Genomic DNA, 23,205 nt, shown 5'->3' with positions numbered 1-23,205 from the left:
AGTAGAGTTGTGTTTAGGATATCTGACCCTATTACGTATGTCACCGTAATATATTTAAGCGAGTAAAAGAGCGAATTTGTTCGATATGTATTAACCAAGTAGTTACTGGTTAAGCTGGTGTAACAGAGATACGGTCGCTTGTTATTACAAAACAAAATATTTTATAAACTTCTGTGCTTTGTTTAAATAACATACATTATTTCAATGGGTAGCAGTAAACGTATGTGTATTTCCTGGCGATTGGCAAAACTCAAAATGTTTCACAGTCTTACGATGATAATATATAAAATGAATAATGAATATATAAAATATTATTTACGTTGAAAGCTCTACATGAGTTACAAGTTTTTGTTGATAAAAGTAACAGTGCTAAAACAATTAAGGTACCATTATACAAAATTTAAAGCATAAAGAGTACCTAAGCGAATATTTGAAAACAAAATACACTAACATTCATAAAACCATACTGCCATTGAATTTCACTTACTGTATTAGTGTTTGTTACAACACTTTAAATGCTATGTATGCTTTTAATATCGTTAAACTTAAAAAACAAACTTGATTCGAAAATACAATATTGTTAATGAAATGCATTAATTCTGTTTTCCATGGTTAATTTATAAATATTTATTCAGTATTTAGAAGCCACTCTTCTATACACTACGCTATATCTTTGTCAAACTGCATACCGACCGCAGGCCAACCAAACTGTAAGAACAAAAGCGGAACCACGCCATAATGAATAAACGTAATTACTCTATCGTTAAAATCGGGTATTGCTAAGACCGGACATGAAACATTGTCTACTCTTTCAACTTTGACTGGTTAATCACAGATAATTAGAATTAAAATTATGTCTAAATATATATATATATATATATATATAATATATTAAAACAATGACTGCTAGAATTAAAAATTTATAATATTGTTTCTACATTAAAATTTATATTTAATTCACAAATATTATTTTAAAAGGTAACTAGGGATGGAATTTCACTCTTTTTGTTCAATCAAATGTGTTGAATTTTGTTCTTTATAATATTGGGCTAGTTATGGTAATTTGCTATATTTTTAAAACATAATGTATTCTGCTAATGCAGCTATTTCTATTTTAAAAAGCTGTGAAAAATATCTTGCTTATTTTTGTAAAAAAAAACTGAAAACATTTTCTGATGCTATCAAGAGTTTTTAATTTCTTAAATATGGGACATGTGAAACAAATCTTGATTTTTAAACGCATTAATTTAAATTTCAAACAGATGTTTCATATCATGAAAAAACAAAATTAAAATTATTCTCAACTTTAATTTTAAAACTAAATTAAACGTGTTTTATTATTTTCATATATTATAAAACAATTTATAGTTAAACTTTTATGCCAGTTTTTATAGTTTTTAAACATTAACTCCTTATACAGATAACATATGTTTTACTTATTTGATTTGACATTTTTATAACAAAACATTGTACGTAAAATTAATAACACTTATAAATTATGCTTTGTTATTTATTGTTTTAATTTCGTATTGTTTAATTTACTTTAAAAAAATCATTTTACATCATGGATTGCACACTACATGTTAAGTTTACATTTTAAGTACTCATTTGTAAAATTGGTTGAAACTTGTAAAGAACTGTTGCATTTACTGATATTGTAATACATCTCAAAATTTAAGCAATAATTATCAATTTGAAAAGAAAAGTTCTAACCAGTGTTAAATAAACTTATATGAACAGAAAAAATTATTTGTTTCTTTGATATATATATATTTAATTAATATTTATTTTCACTCCTATGTATACTTAATTATAAAAAAAAAAAACAGATTTTGTATATAAATAGCTTAAATTAAATTTATATCGCTACATATTGCGTAAAGACATAGGCATTATTTAAATACAATATTAATTTTATTAACACAAATGTCCAAATAATAATTTCAAATACATTTTGGCACACATTTAAATATCAAATAAATTAAATAAATTTGAACTGAAAACAACAGATTATTAATGAAGTAGTCAAATAAAATATTATTAACAAAACTATATTACTTGATACAGTAAATAAAAGTACTTTAAATACGAATTTAATTTTTACATTAAATAAAATTGATTTAAAAAAAAAATCGTTATTTAAGTTATGTAACGCTAAGGTTTCCTACACATTTAATTGTTAGAAAAATGTATTGTGTAAATAAAACTTAACATTATGTATTTTTATAATAAGTAATTGCGTAAACGCGACTAGAAGTTTTTTATGACTTAAAGCGGTGGTAATCAAACGGGTACAATTGACTTATACATGTACAATTTTACAAGAGAACGAAAATTCTATTCTCAATGTGTTTTTACAGTCAGGTTAGAATTATTATCATTCAACACTACTGACCACAGACACTTTTACCACCGCTGGATTTACCTCTTAATTTCTAAAATGGTTTTATTGTTAAACAATGGTATCAATAATGTTATTTATATGAAGCTATACTTCAATTTTACTAACTTACACTCTTACTAACATACACGAATTCAAAGTTACTCGGTATCGGACATTTCTTCGATTTTTTCCAGTTCACATTCCATAAGCAACGATGTCGCAAAAATATCAATGTTGCTGCTTGCCCTTGGCGGTAATTGTCGCTGGTTACATAGCACATCACTAGGCCCAGCCTGGGATTGTACAATTGGCGCTTGCGGAATATAAGTGTTGAAGTTTTCTTCGGCTGATTGCAATATTTTGGACACTTCGATTTTATGCTCAATCTAAAATAAATATACATATTGAATATAAAATTGACAAGTGCACAGATAGTAGTAGACAGTTCGATAAATTATTATCCATATTTACTTCTTTTATGATACCGATAAGAACGTCTGGGTCTTCATAACTATAGTCAACGTTGATGTTGGAAGTAGCGATACCTTTTTTTCATCGATTTTGTAGTGTAGCACGTTTGATTTTCTCTAAAAAAAAAAAATTTAATATTATACTTTAGCGTAAAACTACAGCAGTATGTGTGGACGATCTCAAATTTACCATTGTCAAGAGATAGTTTACCGCATCTTTTGCCGTTTTAAGGTTGAGTTGTTCGGCCAATTCGGCTAGGGTCATGGTCGAGAACAAGTTGGCCAGTCGTAGCAAGTTGGCCTGGTTCAAAGATTTCACAAGTTGTTTCACCAATCCAACATTTTTATCCCTTCAAAAAAAAAAATTGATCGTGAACCATAATAAACATTCAAATATTAAGCAAAACAGTCCAAATAGATACCAGATGTTAATGTAAATATATGATAAATATGTTTTACCTTACATAAATATCTTGGTGTTTAGCAATTGTCGCGTGGACTGTTTCCCCTTTGATAAAGTGGTACCAAATCTAAGTACGGTTGACACGTTGGTCCATACAATTCATCGAGGATTGTGGGATCAACGTTACAGTATGTTGATACCGATCCGAAGTGTATGAGGACAAGTAAAATGAATTTCTTATAGGAATCAATCGTGGTTGGCGAAATTACAGGAAATGTTGTCATGAAAACAATTTCGAAAAAAGTAATTGCTCTGTCAAAGTTTTCCATCGCTGTGTATATGAGACCGCCCGAAAAGTAGTAGTTCAAAAAGTATTTCGGTTCAAATATAATTTTAGGCTGTAGGACAAAATAAACACAATATTAATATACAGAACACATTAACAAACAAAATGCATTCCCACAGGTTGTACACAGTTTCATAACAAAAAATGTTACCTTCCTTGGCAAAAAAATACTTCTTCTTTTTTTAGGAAAACAAAAATAATTGAATTGATATAGTATAAAACGGAAAATTCTAAAATATATAAGTAATCGACATGATATTGTAACACTTTTCTTTTATTTAACGTATCTGAGTTCATTCCAATTTTTAATAGTGAATTATATTTAAATAAATGTTGTCAGTGAACGCAGAAAGTATCTGGAAGTCACAACCACCGTTATCGTAACGTTTTGATGTCCTTCACACAGTCTTCCCATCTTTATCTTGGCCTGCTTATAGGATCTTCTTCTAATACCTGTCGTAACTAAGGATCCTTGCTTATGCCAGGCGCCCACATTAGTCTTTTTTTTGTGATCTCTTCAACTATATCAGGCTTTTGAAACTGCATTTGGAGTTCATAGTTATGCAGTTTTCTCCATTTGTTGGTTTGAATATCAAAGCTTGGGCCATTCTTTAGCACTTTCCTCTCGAATATCCTTGTGCCAGTTCTTCAACTTTTCTCAGTGCACTCTGAATTCCGTCCTTCCCAGGACTTTAATGGTTTTTTAGCCTGTTGTAATATTTTCTCTTTGCTTGGGGGTGGACTGTCTATGTCATCAGGTTCTGTTGGCGTCCATGCAAATGTCTCAACTGGGTTTTCGCCATTAAGCAACAATCCAAAATACTATTACCATTTTTTCAATACTTTGTCTTCTTCTATCAGTAAAGAACCATCATCAACTTATCATGTTTTTGTATCCTCCTTTAATTGAGTTTGTCTTCTGATATAACTTTCCGAATTAGTATTTATTAAATTAACAATCTCGGCTTCCTCTAATAAAATATCTTTTGTATATTTCCGTTTTACATATCTAAATATATTATTTAGATATAATACCTATATAATATACATTAAAAAAAAATGTATTTATAAATTAAAAAAAAAAAGAAATATGTGACTTTGACTCTGCCCCCTTCCAAAAAGGGGTAATCTTGGTCGACTGCCCTTCTCGCCTACCCCTTGTTACGGCACTGTCTACTCATCATTTTCGAACAATGTTAATATTAAAGGTTGAAATGGAAAAAAAATTGACAAGTTTTTTTTAGGTCTTAGGAAAAATAAAAAAATTAATCCATCCAATTATAAATGATACGCTAGAAAATTACTTCATTGTATCATACCTTCGCCATAACTTAAAGAAAAACAATTTTAAAAGTTCTATAACAAGAAATATTTTTGCCCCTTAATAACTAGCGATTTCCATTCCCAAAAACCAGGTGACTTACTTCATCGGAGTTTAAAAAATAAACTTCCTGATCTAAGACTTTCAGCAAAGCCTTAAGATTATAAGACATTATGCATGCTTCACATAGCAAGTAATGGAAATGAGTCAATTGGTGAGGTTTTGTCTGCAGTTTATCAATGGCGCGTTGAATAGTAGGTATCATCATCATTGTTTTTTTCACTTTGTGTAGATTTCTTAACAGAGCTTGCACTACGCTGGCCACTAAAAAAAAAACAAATTAGTTTTGCCTAACAACTTTGACAGCGCTAAAAATACTTACATGTTTTGGAGCAGGAATGAAATACATCAGCTCTGACAATAGAAACAAAATGATTTATTCGTGATGCAACTGTCACAAAGTGCAAGTCATCTGGTACACTAGTTGGCTGAGTCGAAGCGTCAACATTTAAAACCATCAGAATTGCAAGCCGATGTTCGTTTATGTCGAAAGCTGCTAGTACGCCATCCATGCGGGACACGAAGCCCTCGAGGAAGTACTTTTGTTCATCAAGATAAACCATTAGTTCTCGACCATTGCCAGCTAAGAAACAATTATAAGAAAACACAATATGTTATATATATTTTTACAATTTCATTTTTATTTGCATTCAGCTCTCGATGGATTTTATTTTATAGATACAACACAATTAAAGACGAATAAAGTTGATGCAGTATAATTGTAATTTGTTATCAATGTAAAACGGTCAGGTAAAATTTGTTGGTATTTTCAGTTCTCAGTAAATTAACAAAGGATTTGGGAAACCAACTGTGCACTTAATTATATTATACTACATTTTACACTTTAACAAGGGAGGCTTTGTTCCTCACGCCCTTTTTTTTATTGTTCATTATTTTAACCAGATCGTATTAACTTTTTTTTTTATTCATTTAACATTGTAATCACAAATTGAAATTGATGGAGCGTTCTACTCATGTCATATGGTCAACTATTTTCATAGACTATTTATTGAATAAAATCATTTAAACATAGGATAGGTACACGATACATTATATTTTAAGAACTAGAATAAAAGAACAAAAATATAATATTTGATAAACGAAATAAGTACATACCAAAACAAAATTGTGTGACAAATTGATTTATTTTCTATTTACTTAAAAAACAGTAGTAATTACTGTTTGTCAACCCATTTCTGCATGAATCGTTTTATTTCTTATAAAAAAAATATAAAAGAGTGAGAAAAATATTTTTAAAAATGTATTGAATGCAGTGGCGGTTCTGGCATTAAATTGTTGAGGAGGCAACAACTTTGTACCCTCATTGATAAAAAAAGCGCAAAACCCCAACACTTAAAATTTCTTCATACTGGGATACTTCCTTTTTTTAACTGTAACAGAAGACTTTTGCTTATTATCCTAGTTATTAGTTATAATCGCATTACCGGTCATCTAATAAAATAATTATCATTGAAATGTATGAACTTAAGATAAATGTATAATCATAAAAACATATGTAAATACAACTTACAAAAGATGAAATTGTAATCGCTAACGATTTTCTGTATGGATGTTGCTTCATAACCACTATACTGACATATACAGGATTCATTTTGAAAAAAAAATAATAAAGCTAATAAGTATAATAATATATTAACTAATAACTTAAGAAAACTAAATAAAACGCCAATTAGTAAACCGGTATCAGAATTAAGTAAAAAATATAGTGATATCAAATTGCGACTGCTGATAAATGATTTAGTGATAATGGGAAATGGCGTTTTAACAGTTGGCAGTGTCGGTGCTGATGTACATGCTGAATGTCTATGCCCCATTTCTTCCCCGAGATAAGAACGATCATCGGTCAGTTGCCCACAAAGGCAATATTTTTGTGTCGCCTCTCGCAGAGAATTGCGCATGCGCTATTCGTATTATTTTATGTATGTGTGTGTGTGTATGTTGTGAACACAACAACATAACGTGAGATATTAGCGGCAGCCGCCTCCGCCGGCTGTCCTTATGCTACGTGTGTAACAACAGGCAGCGGCCGGCGGACGGCGGCCGTTGCATCCAGACGGTCACCGCTGATACGGAGAGACGTTATTTCAAATTCTTAAATTTTGTTTTCGCTTTCAAAAACAATTATTGTTCATATACATTTATCGATTGAAAATATTTATTGTAAACCAAAATATCTCATCATAATAACAATATTAAGTACATAGTTTCCTTAATTTTCAAGGGAGGCACCGCCTCCCTTGCCTCCCCGGGAAAACCGCCACTGATTTAATGTAACTAATAAATTTAGTTTGGATATCACGCGTTAAAACTAAGGGTGGGCCAAATATATCGATATATTCTTATATTTGTACTTTACGATAGTGTCGATATTGATATTATCGATATAATTGTATCGCAAGCCCATCCCTAATTATTAAAACTAGAAGTAAATATATGTGCCATTTATGAGAATCCAAGCGTGAAATACTACTAAGTTAGTGAGAAAATAATTATGGTAATTTAATAGTATTAACATTTAATTAATAACAATAAACTTTACCACGTTTAGTGAGTATTTTATTTTATGAGATAATAACATATTAATAATGATAGGCATAAAAAAATATTCAAATGGAAATCTTTGATACGTTTCGTTGCATATAAGTAAGTAATAACCAACTCGTTTAATATATACTTACTATTTTGCGTTAGCGTTTTCACGGTTTGCACGAATTTATTAAGCTCGGGGTCCAACATTGTATGCACCGTTGTAATTAAAACGCGTAGAAAAACACTACTCGGTTGGAGTTTCTTTTAAATTTATTTTATTTTACTGAGTTTACCGAATAAAATCCGAATTACTGTGCCGAAACGGTGTATTTTAGACAGCCGGCCGGGGCTCAAAGCATTTGCTTACTGAAGAACCATCGTTTGGGGTTGGCACACAATACAATACAACAAGGGTCGGTAAGGTCGGAAGGGGAGCTGCAGCTGCCGCGCTGACAGAGTTTTCCCATTTATTGATCCCCAGGTTCCTGGTCAAAATACATGCGCCGACCAAGCCCGGGGATATTTAGGCCACACCCAATAGCTTTGTACCCTAAAAAGTGAAAAATATTCGCCGTTGCCATATACTATCTATCATCGTCACACTGTTTTTAAAAAAGACGGATTTTTTTTATATATATATATAGGGTGTATCACGATGATTCGACGGTTGTATTTTATTAATACACCATATACGATCATTGTGCCGTATACACAGTAATCTACCTTGCGGTGGTTTTTTATTTTGTTAATATGATGATATGTCTCCCGTTGGATTCTCATAGTTGATAAAAAAATGTCTCGGTAGCCGGTAGTCTGGCCTTTTTTTTTTGCACTTATCACTTATTCTCGTAAAAAATCATTAAGGGTATTACAATTAATATTCATATAATATATATATATATATATATATATATTTATTTATAAAGGATAGGGCGAAGGCAACTGACGGGCCTAATATCATATACAAATGTTATAATTTCTTTTGTTACAATAAGACGTCAATTATAATGCTTCATAATAGAATATGAATTATAAAAAATGTTTTTGACCTTTAGCGACTTTTTAGAATTAATTTTTGATTTTTTTTTTTTCATAATAATAAAAAAAACGTAACGCACAAGCACAGCGTTATTACGATTAACAGTACGACCAAGTGTTTAAAGCTAATACCAACGTATTTTATCAATACAATTGTCATCTAAACTAGACCTCACGAAACTACTGACTAAAAACAATTTTGACACATTTTTATATCTTATACTATATGAACGAACAGAATATATCAGTATTAAACTAGGTGGAATTGTTTTGTTAAAAGTAATGCTCCACGGGTACGATGGTATTTAAAAAATGTACAAGCCTATATTATTCATATTCGAAGTATTAAAAACATAAATGTCGGACTTACTATTTCAAACGAGTTTCTCTCGGAGTCGGCATACTTATATTGTTGATCTGTAAAGCATAATGATCCACGCCCCTTAAAAGCTGAAGTCGTACGCACCATTACATCTTTCGTGAGACCTACGCCTTCTACTAACAATGTAAATTGGACGTATTGGTTGTTATCGACGGTGGTAAAATTGACAACGTTTGCTGATAACACGGCACAAATATGGTCGCCGTGAGTATATTCGTGTTGAAGCCCAGATCCGCCCGTGGCGGTACCAATGTCCAACCAAAGCGATAGCAGTGCAACCGATAAGACAATATAGATTTTGAACATGATGACGTTGCCGAATACACACAAACAAAACTGTTTTTATGATGGGAAATTCACTAAAAATGGGCTAAAGAAATTCGCGACCGAACGAGTAAAGCCGTCGTGATCGAATGACGATTGCCAAAACTGGCGTGTGATACAAACCTCAGCCGACCCCTCTAGTTTGTTTGACAGGCAAAGTCGTCCTGACTATTATTGCCGTTTATTAATCCATCCTGCGAGAAACGCTAGTATTCATCGACCCTTCAATTTATCAACGGGTTCCCTTTGTTGGTATATCCGTTTGACCTCGTTTCCAGACCGGGAAAATTAATACAAATTGAGCAGTGTGCATAAGCTATAATAATCTTTATTGTGATTTCTATAGCGTCGTATTTCCCATTGTCTGAACACCGGACGCCACGACGTGCAGGGTAATCCAACACAGAACGAGTCATAGCAAAACATGTACTAAATCACATAGGTCTTTAAAAAACGTTTTTTATAAGTCACTTTAAAAAAAAAATACACAAACATTTATTTTATCTCGATTTTATAGTAGTTACCCTTAAATCGTAATTAACAATATAATGTAAATTGATTTATTACCCGTTGACTACAAACAACAGCATATAAGCGACTTGAGCGATGGAGATATTTTATTTAGTCGGCTGTATAAAATAAAGGTTCATTAACAGTATTTTAAACCCCCTATTCTTCTTCTATTTGTATTTATAAATGTTTTCACTTTTAAATAATTACTTAAATTCGTTAATTTTTCTTTAAATTCACAAATATTTTTGAAGTAGGTAGTTATCCGCCTAAAGAACATTTAAGAATAGGAGCAATAATTGTAAAACGTCAAATAAAATGGACAGTTACAGCTAAAACGAAAAGAAAACCTAAAACCATTACTTACGCTGTTATTGCTTTTTCTGTATTTTCTGTAACATAATACTCGCGTTAAGTTAGATAAATTAAATAAATACCTCTACGCTGAGAGTCCGAGTTTCATTGAGACGACATGGTGTTATGCCTGGTCAGGTAGGTTGCCACAAGAGACTTTGCACAACGGCAAGGGTAACTAAAACGGTTTAAGAGTAATTTATTGCACAAATAGCGCGTTATATACGAAAATCGTATAGGATTTTTTTTTTTAAATTTTATGTCACGCGATAGTTTCTTGGCCAATGAGCGTCGAAAACGACGTTTTATAAGAAAACGATTTGTTAGAATTTATTACTTACACATACTTCAGTGGGCATTTTCGCCAATTGTATATACATATTGTGGCCAGATATAAAATTCCATTTTAAAACATGGCTCCTCCTCCGTCATATAATTGGCCAATAAGTACTTTTACCAGCCATGCCATAAATGCAGCTTTAATTATATTTTATTTCCATCTATATAACATGTTTTTTTTTTTATCTGATTACTCTGTTATCAACTATACCATAAATTCATTATATTGTGTTGATTTATTAAAATAAACTTCTTAGGTGTGTGTGTGTTTCGTTATGATGACAATACTTTGAAATTTGACACATTTGAACATAATTCTCAATTGGTTCATCATTCACTCATTATTTCTGTAAGTTGTGCGGCCGCACCATCGCACATAGCCACGAGCCGCTACTGATAAATATTTTTTCTTTTTTGTTGTGCGATTTTTTATTCGAATAAAACGTTATTTGAATAATCATTTTACAGTTTATTTGAATAATGTTTTTTAAATTATTCGAATAAGAAAAATATTCTTACAAAAAATTGGTTAGAGGAATATTTACTAGTTTTATATATTTTTTAAATGTAGTAAATATTAGATTTATACGAAATCATATTTTCAAATATAGTTACATTAAAAAAGTACTTAAAAACTATTTAAATACTATTTTTTAAAATTATTTTAATCATTTCAAATATTGTATTCGACCCATTCAAATATTATTTTTATATTACATACAATGTAACATATTACACACAATAATTAAAAAAAAACATGCTTTTCTAAAAAAAAAAAATAGTAAAAACTAAAAAGTAAAAAAAAATTTTATTACAAGAAAATTTACCAATCAATTGTAGCATATTTTGTTTAAAATGTCAATTACTTTGAAAAAAAACCGAAAATTAACTTCAATTTTAAATAATGTTAAACAACTTTAAATTTTGACTAAAAAGAAAAGCGTGGGTCCTGTTCAACAAAGTATGTGTCCTATACAAATATTAAACTAAATTTAAATTACAAAAGATCTTACAATATAAAACATAACCTGATAAATTTATTACTATTTTTTTATTTTAAAAAAGCACGTTTTTAAAAAAGTTTTTTTAAATTAATTAATTTTTTTTTCTTTTTAGTCCTATTGAAGGTATTTCATAATTACTGAATAGATTACTATATTAATTTTGGAAGATTTGGAATAAAACATGAAACTTTAGTAAAATGACTCCCACATTTGACCCTGTGTGGGGCGACCTGGATGTCCGAGTCTCAATATGATTACAGGATATTGATAACCTTCACTTATGGCCCTGGCTGGTAACACCAACCACAGGCTTGCGACCTAAAACAGACATCATAATATAAGAAACAATAAAATTATCTAACAATAAAATATCACATAAAACCAAAACAATACTTTTGAAATCAACTAAAATTACGTAGCAATTCGAAAATCCGAATACGTATAATATCAATTATTAAAATTAAAAAAAATTTTAAAAATTGTAAGATTCACTAATAATCTCATAAAAAACATCAAATCCCATAAGTGATAAGCTTAGGACACACCAAATGTAGATAACTAAATGGCGATTGGTAATTAAATACTTACTAAGGCTAAAACCCAAAACGAAGAGACTAAATCCATCACCAAACAAATTGCAAAATGTATAACTGCACCGCATTATAAATTATAATATTACATAATGTATTGGCAGACAGTACTGCAGAGAGCATGGCGTACACACCGAATGTAGACTGTAGATACGAGTAATTATTCTATATAATATTAAACTCGGGATCGTTTTTCGTAATTTTAATTTACTTATTTAATACCTAGTATAATATTTAAATGTTGTTCAAAATACACAGTATTGTTTCCAGAATTTTTTTCGATTGTTAATAACAATTGTCGCGCTGTGAATGTGAAACGGCCCAAAACCTAGTTAAAACAACGACTAACACATCAAAAATTAACTATATAATAATAAATAATAATATACGAAGCGCCGTACTTTAAAGAAAACCAAACAACGGCCATAATTAATTATTAACTAAAATTAATATCCATAGTGTTTCCTATAGTCAATAGTATATTCGTAGGTGATGATTTTAAGTATGCTTTAGAAACATTATAGATTAAAAAACTATCTCGATTTCTGGTGGATTTGGTATTATTTGAAAATTTAATCGTTCCAGTAAATAAGGGCAATCGTTTCCGAGTAACAATATATCATTTCGTCAATCATTTTTCGTTGTGTGTCCACCGTTTTAACGGTCGGTGGTCCGCTTTTATTATTAACTGTTTTTTCTTCCATCTTGTTCCCACGATCGTCAAGGGAAATAAAGGTCCGCCGTTTAATAGTTTTAATATTTTGCGGGAAACCCCGTGATAACAGCCGTGTCAGTATTAAAAGTTCAATGATATGAATGTATTAAAGCAGTTCAAATATTAATTTTACTATTTTTTGTATTGTAAAATAAATATTACAATAATCTACAAAAAAAAAAAATTAAGCATAATATAATCTAGAAACTATAATTATTATTTTTTTATTAAAAACAAAATTTAAATATGAAGATGATTACTTACAATAATATCAGCTGAATCTCATTCACAGCCATTAAGTTTTAAATCCGAATTAGTATCTTGATGTTTCAAACAGAAATTCTTTTACTCTAAAAGTCTATAAAGCATTTTATATAGAGTGTTCCACCGAGTGGCGTTATCAATAATAGCTTATATAAAATTTGTTTTCTTTAGCCAACTCGCATATTTAGGTGTTCTTAGTTTTTTAACCATCTATTGAAATATGTTTAGTTATAAATATTATAATAAACAATAGTGTTAATTAATTTTATTTGTCTCGCGTTGGTGATACATCCAGCTATTGGGGCAGATTTTGAACTGAACATCTCACACAGTTTGTTATCGTCGGTTTAATTGTAGTTAGGACGTATTGTTCGAGTTGATTAGTTTCTTCATTTGTTACATCTATTAAAAAAAAATGGTTTAACCCAATCCAAGTAATTAAATTATACTAATAGAAATTATTTAAAACTAAGATCTAGGTCTGAAAATTAGACCAAAGATATATCTAGAATGAAACTTTAACATTTACAATTTTTTTTAAAAACCTGTAGTCAAAATTTTTTTTATTAAGGAAAATAATTACACTTTGAACGTTGTTTAAAATACTATTTGAGGCATGCGCGCGCAATAGCTAGTGTAATAACGCAGTGCCGCCGCCAACGCCTACCCGGTCATTATTTTTTTTTTGTGTTATAACATGTTTGGTGGAAAATGAGTAGATTTTTCCAAATCTTACCCCTCTATGTAAAGTTAGTAATAGGTTATCATCTTCAGTGGAATAACCAAGATGTCGTCAGCGTATCCCAGTGTAACTGTCTCTCTTGGTAGGGGCAATCTAAGCACCGCATCGCATCGTATGCTATGTTCCAAAGCAATGGACCAAGTACCGAATCTTGTGGTACCCCACATGACACCGTCACAGTCGCTTTCTCCTCCTGGTTTTTTCCGCACAGTTCTACGACACCATCCTTCAGGTATGACTTAATAATCCTTCTGACATAAAGTGGGAAATTTGATCTTTCCAGAGCAGCGTGAATGATGAAACAAACTCTACTTATCAACACAATCCTATCACTTATGTTATTGACAGTGTAGGTCTGTTCTTTATTTTACGATGTATATTTTAATGAAAGGTTTACTAACTACTTTTTAACGACAATTAACGTCCCAAATAGTGCAAAAGAAAAAAAAAAGAAACTATTACTGAATTATACATAATTCCGAAGGAGGTGGGACACGGTGGTTAGCCTAAAAAAATAAAATAACTATTAATGCACTTGATGTAAGCTGTTTGGAACGGACAGTAGTGGAGTAGAAGAGATACGGTTGTTAGTCTAGGCTAAAAACACCGCAAGTGGAATAAGATAAGGAAGCGGTTGTAGATCTAAATCTAAAACACCGCAAGGTTGGTCGGAATAAGACGGTTGTTAGCCAGTGGCTAAAAACACCGTAAAAGAAACAAGGAAAATTAATACAAGCGGTTGTTGGCGTGTAGCCAAAAACACCGTTTGCTAGGAAAGGTTGGACTTACAAGTTCAGTCAAACACCGCTGGACCGATGAGAAGATAGATGACTGATTAACTGCCCGCATGCCTATTTCTGCACTTGGGGCCGCCCCCGAAACGCGTTCAGTTATACTCGACGTGCGTTCCTATTTTTTAAATGTTTATCGACCCATGGTCTTAAAAGAGTAGCTTTGATCTAATGGTACATAATTTTCCCTGTGGTTCTTTAAAGATTTTAATAAATTATTGGCATCTTTTTTACAATAATTTTTAACAAGTGTTAATTGGAAGTATTCGTCCTGACCGCGGCTTCCTGCCGCTACAACACTAGGTCGCGTCCCGTGTGGCGTTGGCTAAACTTGTCTTCTTGACTAAGGCCGCCGTCGGTGTACCGCCAGATGGCGATATGTTACATGTCCCATCGAATAGTATTAAAGGCGTTCCTTATATCCAGGCTTACCGCAACCGCAAAGTTTCCGGCATTTCGTGCCATAATTATTCGCTTCTTTGTTAATTTTTTCTAATCCGTTAGTTGATTTTTGTTCAAGGGTATCGAACCTTTTTGCAATTTTTAAATCTAACTCGTTCATCATGTCGGAAAAGACTTGAAGGTCCTTAAATCATAAAATTAGTTGATTTTAATTACAGTATAAACTATAAACGGTCATTATTACTTTTGAACTAATTGGAGTCCGGTTCAATTTAGAATCCAACTGTTTTTTTAATTTTACCTAAATTGTAAATAAATAGAAAATAAATTTATATAAAAATTCCACCAAACCAAAATTTACTTAATCGGTGTTCAAACCCACAAATAACATTATTTAATATGTTTTCAGAATTATTTGCTATAACATTAGTTATGGCCTGCTGTAATTCTTCGATGGTGTTTGGATGGTTAATAAATACTTTTGATTTTACATAGCCCCACAAAAAGAAGTCCATGGGAGACAAATCAGGAGACCATGGTGGCCATTCAATTTGCCCCCTTGTCCAATCCATTTGTGTCGAAATGTAACATCTAAGTACCAAAGTCTTACATTGATGCTAAAATGTGGTGGAGCACCATCTTGCTGAAACCAGATTTGTCGCAGATCATTATTCGTTAATAAATTTATCGCTGGAACTATTTCACCTCCTTATAAATTGTAATATTTTATCCCATTTAAATTATTAGTTATAAAAAAAAGTCCAACAATTTTGTTTTTGAAAATTCCTGCCCATACATTACATCAGACAGATGATATTCGAACTTTGTCACTTCCAAGTTGGATGGTTATTGAGTCAATGGTTGTTTGTATGTGTTCTTCGTTATGTATAATGTTTCCCTGACAAGGATTGCGGTGTCTCCTGATGGTGCTGTCTGTGGTTTGGGTGGTCTGTCTTGTCTGTAGTCTGTAGGTGAAGTAGTTTGGTAAGTTGAGTGAAGTGTTGGGGTTCATTCTTGTTTCTTGAAGTAGGGTGATATGTATGATATTGAGTTTTGTTAAAGTAATTAGTTCGTTTGTTTTGTGCTAGATGCCATTACAGTTCCAAAATAGAATGTTCATGTTATTTTGAATGTAGGAGAATTCAGAGATGATTGACAGAATGGTGTTGATGATTTCGTCTTTTGTGATGAGGTCTGAACAGTTTTGGGCCGATTTTAGAAGTTTTTTGAATTATTTGAACTGTTTTATGTTTTGTGATCGTTGGTTCTGGGTTTTTGGTAACGAATATGAGATAGTTGGGTTATAGCTTTATTGATAATACTCTCTTTTAAGCTTCTATAAGCGTCAACATTTTCACGATGAGCTTTATACTTAGTCTTACGAGAATTCTCAGGATCTTCTTTAAGTATAACCACGCATGTAGACCCAATATCAGAAATACTTTTAGGGCATTTAACATTTTCTCTAATACCAACGTTATATTTCCTTTTAATCAATGTAATATTCTCCCCTTTATAAATGGATGAAACTGTCTCCTGATGTAGCAAAATCATAATCACCCATATCAAGACTTTTATCTGATTTTAATAGAGTTTTACAGAAAAACTTTCGGTTTTGCAACATTGTGCCACAAGCAAATATTTTTCATTTTAATAATTTTGAAACAAGATTAATACTGGAAAAAAATCTATCAAAAAATACACAATACCCTTCTTGATAACTGTTTGTCATTATTTCAAGTACTTGTTTTTTCACCTAGAGCGCCGTGTTCCTTAGACTCTTTTTTTTCCCTTCATATACCATAAACTTAAGCAAGTAACCAGTTACTGCACAACATAAGGCTCATATCTTAAAACTTCCGATTAATTTCATTTCGCACTTCATGTTGCTCTGCAGTTCGATTACATTAATAATTCCTTGAAAAGTAACATTGCGAGTTCTGCGACCTAAATTGCTTCGTCATATTGGCGTCATTGCAATGCTATCAATCACTAAAATGGGCAACTATGTAAGCTATGAAGTGTGAAATGAAAAACTATGTTTTTTTTTGTTGCAAGAAACTATGAATAAATGTGATCAGTTGTCCAACTGTCCATATGTCAGTTGAATTAACTGTCAGCTGTGATATTTGCGCACGCAGCACCATCAATTGGAATACATTTTTGTCAAATATTACCTATTTTTTGCCCCTTAATAAATAGCGCATTCAGTTCCCCTTAAGAGGGCGTCGCACCGCCCATTTTTAAGGAGCAAAGTATAGGCAATTTTTTACAAAATCTTAATTTAAAGGTTAAATTGTGATGTGTAATTATTAGTTCAATAACTAGGACTCTATTTTGATAGTTAATTAAATTTTTGGACGATCACAACATCCTTGAAAGCGATTTAAAAATGTTTTTTCATCTCGACTTGTTTAAGCAGACTGAAAATAACTCGCTTAATTTTGGATTTCGAGTAAAAACACCCATTTTAAAATTAAAAGAGAACAATATTTCGGAGGGCAAGACGGTGCGTTTTTTTCATTATTCTAAGTATAACGCTCAACACATAGTTTAGAAATAACGACTATTTTAACATTTTTAAAAAACTAACTTTCCAAAAAATTAATTTTTAAAACAAAACGCACCGTCTTGCCCTCCGGAATATTGTTTTCTTTTCATTTTATAATGGATGCTTTTACTCTAAAACCAAAATTAAGCGAGTTATTTTCAGTCTGCTTAAACATGTTTTTATCACTGAAAATCACCGGTGCGACGACCTCCTAAGTAAATTTTCTGAACATTTTTTACTGCACAGTTTTAATGAATTTTGATTATCATTTAAAAAATTAGGCTAGATACGTAAAAATGAAAACATAAAAAAAAACGCTAATATAACGCAACTCAATAAACATTTGAACTGTTGTATGAGCACTAATATATTGTGTCGCAACATGTTAATATTTTAATACCTATAATTTTTGAATATAAAGGTGTTTACCGCCATACGGTGAGTGTGTAGCTTATCAGTTACCGTGTTATCATTCATTACCGTGTTTGACCTGTGCGAGCTAGATAAAATCAGTCGGCGTCTCCGTCGCTTTAGGTTATCATTATTATTTCTTCGTTTTCCATCGTCGTAGCTTGTTGGCGTTATTAATTTGTTTTTCTTAGTAATGAACTATGTATTACGAATTTGTTTTCAATATTTTTCTGTCATTCCAAATTGTGAAATGTCATTTTACAAAGTTTACATTTAAACGGTGTGTCATCAGTATGTTTTGTCCTAGATCGGCTTTGGTGTTCACAAAAGCAATGTAATAAAAACACGGGCTTTGCCAAAACAAGAGCTCTTTTGCTATTACACTTTTTTCGTCTAAGCTAATGCTTGTGTGGTGTAAATTCGGTATACTGTTAATACAATAATTTTAATGTAAAAAAAATCGGTTATATTGAGTGAGTCTTATACTTGTACCAAACGTGTAATGTGTATAATTTGGTAAATGTCGTGTTTATGTTAAAGGTAATTAGAAAATATGACATTACCAAATGTCTCGTAAAAAAAAAAAAAAAATACTCTACACATTTTTTGGTCGACTACAAATTGTGTCAACCCTAGCCTACTTGCACAAATTGAAATCGAAATACATATACAAACGTTACACGTAAAACCGTGTCAAAAAAACGTGCATTGGTGCATTTGGTTGTCAGTGGCCAATGTAAAAAATGGTTGTCAGCTGTGTAATGTTATAAACTAAATATTTCACCATACTCTGTTTTAAACAATAATATATCAGATGCTCATTTTTTTAGAAAAAACTTATGTCTAAACCGGTTTGCTGATCGGACAATTAAAAACTTAGCTTAAGATTGCCTTGCCCTACAGTCTTGAATATACTACGTATGGATTGTTACACTTTTTTCTTAATTTATAAGTACATACGTAAGTAAGAAGATTGCATCGGTAACATAGATGCTAACATATAAAAACATTTATTTTAATTTTAGGGTGTACTTTAGGTATGCCTTCTAAGTAGTAGAAAATTGATGGGAAATAATTGTTGCGAACAAAAAACTTATCGCTGGCAAAACATTTCCTATTGTTTTTGCCATAATAAATGAATCAAAAAATATTTATAAAATTATAATAATCATAAAAATGTATTGTTACACAATTTAACAATATTTTAGTAAATAATATAATAACTGACATTTATGTTGATAATTAGATACAGGCTTTTGTTGCAAATCACTTTGTATATAATGTAATATAATAATATAATTACAATCAAACAATAAGTACAATGTTAAAAACTAAAAAATGTACTAGTAGGTATAAGCTATATCTTTTTATAATACATTGGTAATGTAAAGGAAATAATAAAATAAATGAGGAACTGTGTCTTTTCACTTGTACACATTTTGTTTTATAATACATAAGTAATGTATAAAAATTATAAATAAAAAAACAAGTTATAATAAGTATGTTCGGATACTGTAATTTTTAATTATGTCTCATTGTGGCTTATTTTAAAAAAAAATTGTGATTTTTAAAGGTTTTAATATTAATTTCTTTACCTATGTATATTTTATATATAATAAATGCATACAAAGCATACATATAGATATATATTTATTTAAATAGGTGTTAGCGTTAATCACTGCATTTATTATGCACCACGTACGTTCGGTACTTACTACTAAAACGGGCCAGGTTGCCCGTCTGCGACACACCCAGCACCCTGGTCCCTGGAACCAAACATTTGATAGTATATATATATAGTATTTATGACGTGATAATTGTATGATAATAAAAATACGGTAATAAAAAAAATTATATTTAAGATTATTAATCTTTGAAACTACTGATTAATATTGACTATACAAAATAAATTATTTTAGTGTTTTTTAAACTAATCTATAATTATCTAAATCCATACCTAATTATCATAAATATGGATCACCTTTAACAGCTAATTAATTATGTATTTACATTTAAGGGGAAAATTGACTTGATACATTTAAATTTGCTTACATTTATGATCTTAATGATAGTACAAATTACAACAATCTTTGTATTGCCATTTAATTTTTGTACAATACTAAGATACTAAATATTTAGTAACACTGATCTACACTACATATTTATTTTTTATTTTTAATATTTTGTATCTAATAAACTGAGATGCCAATCAAAAACTCAACTTAATTGTTATGCATAATTTTGTTAAAGAATTTTTAACATATAAAAATATAATAAAAAGGTATTAGTAAATGTATAATATAATAACATAAGATGATTATAATAGCTTAAGGCTTAAAGCTTAATTTAATATCATACTTACATTGAAATAATTGCTATACTACCACTACTTCATTATTTATGTGTATTTCATTATTACAGCAATGTTCGTACGTACTTTTGGGGATTATTTAGTTCAAAATTAACAATCCAGTTTGTGTTTGTAATTAAGGAAACAAATTAACCCATTCAATAGCATTTTTCATACTAATTATGTTTGTTCTTATTATAATATTTTGTTTATCTAAGTCAGACTTAAACCAATCAATTTCGCATATAAAATGTTCATTCATGTGTTGTATTATATAAATTAAAGTTCAATAACAAAATTAATTAGTTGAAATGTATGTTAATAATTACTTGTAATTTATGTTTTAAATGTAATGTTTTGTTAAAGTGGGTGAAACTAATAGTGAAAAAATATGTTTTATTTGTGATTCTTAATATTGTGTGCTTCAAGTCTTTTAGATAAAATTGAAGTTTAAAAGGAGTCGGTATAATTTCACTAGCTCATAATTCTGCCAACCTATTTGGTTAATAATATTTTGGGCTTTATCAATTATATTAAATATCACAGTGATCGGAGAATCTGCGGATGAAAGAAGATAAATATTTCCGAGTTCGTTAGGAAGCTATAGAATGTTCTCAAAGTCGTTTGTTTTATAAGAAGTTACTATGAGTGAACCGGTAAATATTTCGTTTTGAATTATGGCGTATTGTGGAATTGATGGGTGACTGAGACAATGAGTATTATGGAAGTGCATGAGTGTGCGTACGATTGTGGGGTGTAAATTATTTTTTTTAAAAGAAATATATAATCCGTGATACTTTTTGTTCCAATCAAAGAATAAATATTCATTGCACTGGTTTCTTTCACAGTGTTGTGGTATATTATCCGTGTTGAATTTTCCTATTTTTATAGTTAATAATCTGACAGATAATAGGTCGGCATAATTTATGTATGTTAGTGTCATGGCGAAAATCTCGATTAATTTGTAAATTTTTGTGAAATTTGATTAATATTTTCTGTCCCATAGATGACAGGTGAAAAATAGAAAGAATTCAGTTTGACAGCATATATTAAGGATTTCTTCTACGGAGAATTTTCTTGATGTGCCTAATTGAAGGTTTTCATCAATTATGCGAGCTAGGGTATCAATGGAGTGAATTTTATTATCCAAGTTAAAGAAGAAAAGGTTTTGTTTGTCGTCACAGAAATGTATGTTAGTGGTGTGTATTGTAAAGGGTGAGTTTTTATTAGATAGATTTTGTTTTGATTCTGATTTAAGTATATTATTATACTCCAATTCCCTCATATTTATGTCTTGTCTTGAATAAGAGAAGTTGCTAATTGGTGGTGTTCCGCGATCTTGTGCGGGATTAGTTAATTGAGAGATAATTGGGCCGTTATATTGGGATATTAAGAAAGGATTGCCTGAAGCACACCAATAATACGTATCATAAAACCCACTAATTTGATTTCTATTTTTAAAGTGTAAAAGCATATTGAATGTATGCGCGTTAATATACATTTTGATTGATAATGAGTGTTATATAATTAATAAAAAAAAGATGTTTGATTTCTTATGTTATTAACTGAAGCAATAAAGAGTATAAGACCTTGATTTTGATGGAGTTTATTTAGAGAGAAAAAAAATAAAATGTTGAAAAGATTAATCTAAAATATTTGAGTATTTGTTGATTATAATGTTAAATGTAGTAAAAGGTGTTTAAAGCAGGGGTAATATTTTTAACGTATTTCTGTGTTTTTATTTATTTTTTGTTAAAGAAAAGAATGAAAGTAAAATAAATTATTTTTGATATTTTTAACTTTAATTTTGTTTTAGTACTTAAATTTTAAATGTAATAATTATAGTAGAAAAGAATTAAATGATAATTGTTTTTAAATATTATTATTATTATTATTTTTGTATATTAGTAGAGAAAGTGATTAATATGATAATGTTAATAATACTTTTTTTTTTATTTTAATATGTATTTTTTATTTTATTTAGTGTATTTAAATTCTAGACAAATTGATTTTAGGGAGAAAAAAATTAATGCTAATTGCCTTAAATATTACTTTGTTTTTTTTGTTTGACCCTTAGCTCTTTTTTTTTTATTTATGGATAAACTTTCTCTTTTTTTTTTTCATAGCTATATGATTATTTTCCTATTTTTATAATTTTGTATATAATACTAATGGATTTTTTTTGGTTTTTTTTAATTCCTGATCACTAATTATACATATTATTTATTATATATAAATTATTGATTTGATATAATACATTAGTCTGTGGGTTACTCGAGTCTTGGGAAATTTTAGGTATTCCCTTTCGTCCCCCGACGAATCGTTCGTAGATTCTGGACACCGGTAGCACATGTCTGTCATAGAGTTTTCTCCAGCACTGTTAAGCCGATGGTCCACCAATGGACTTAGAAAACGTCTCGTAAAATCAAAATAGCTATACAAAACCTCCAGGTTTCCAGTTATTCCATGTGTCTTGTGCGTCCGTATCCAGTAATCCAATTTGCCATTGCAGTAATAATGTCGGTGGCTATCTCACCACCGCCGATGGCCTGCTTCTCACCCTCGGCTACGGTTGCGGTACCAGCTCCTTAGCTGGCGGCAGGACCCCGTGACGTTCCTGCGCTTTTGGTGGCTGTTTGTGTTTTGGACCTGTGGGGCGAGCCACCCCCACCTGCCGCTTCTTGGGGTCCTACCCCTCCCTGTAGGAGAGCCCCAAGTACTTTTAAATCTTTAAATTACTTTTAAATCTGTTCTTTATTTATTCTCACAACAATAATATGTTTGAAACATAGGTATAGGTTTTTTTTATAACGATAAGTAATAAACTGAAAATGTATAATGTACGAAACGTAATTATTTGCATTCATATGCTAATGTAATTTTTCAAACTATTTACGTTTTACTG

General features: G+C 30.5%; 1 protein-coding gene across 1 annotated transcript in view; it reads right to left on the bottom strand.

The window, feature by feature from the left end:
- The window catches only part of LOC126840067 (COP9 signalosome complex subunit 3-like), a 28,055-nt gene extending 20,284 nt beyond the window's left edge, over positions 1 to 7,771 (bottom strand). The window contains exons 1-5 of the mRNA XM_050575555.1: positions 7,683 to 7,771; positions 5,306 to 5,566; positions 5,027 to 5,247; positions 3,337 to 3,654; positions 3,044 to 3,199 (exon numbers count right to left, since the gene is read on the bottom strand). Coding sequence (XP_050431512.1) covers positions 3,044 to 3,199; positions 3,337 to 3,654; positions 5,027 to 5,247; positions 5,306 to 5,566; positions 7,683 to 7,740 — 1,014 coding nt within the window. The 5' untranslated portion in view covers positions 7,741 to 7,771. The remainder of the gene's footprint in view (positions 1 to 3,043; positions 3,200 to 3,336; positions 3,655 to 5,026; positions 5,248 to 5,305; positions 5,567 to 7,682) is intronic.
- Between the last annotated feature and the right edge of the window lie 15,434 nt (positions 7,772 to 23,205).

The sequence above is a fragment of the Adelges cooleyi genome, unplaced genomic scaffold, assembly GCF_023614345.1.
Source record: "Adelges cooleyi isolate 19-005CV unplaced genomic scaffold, UGA_ACOO_1.1 ACOO_flye_CR_arks_rails_tigmint_CR_PRNA_34, whole genome shotgun sequence".
In the NCBI taxonomy this organism is placed as follows: Eukaryota; Metazoa; Arthropoda; class Insecta; order Hemiptera; family Adelgidae; genus Adelges; species Adelges cooleyi.
The sequence above is the reverse complement of the archived record's forward strand: the minus strand, read 5'-3'. Positions and strand labels throughout refer to the sequence as shown.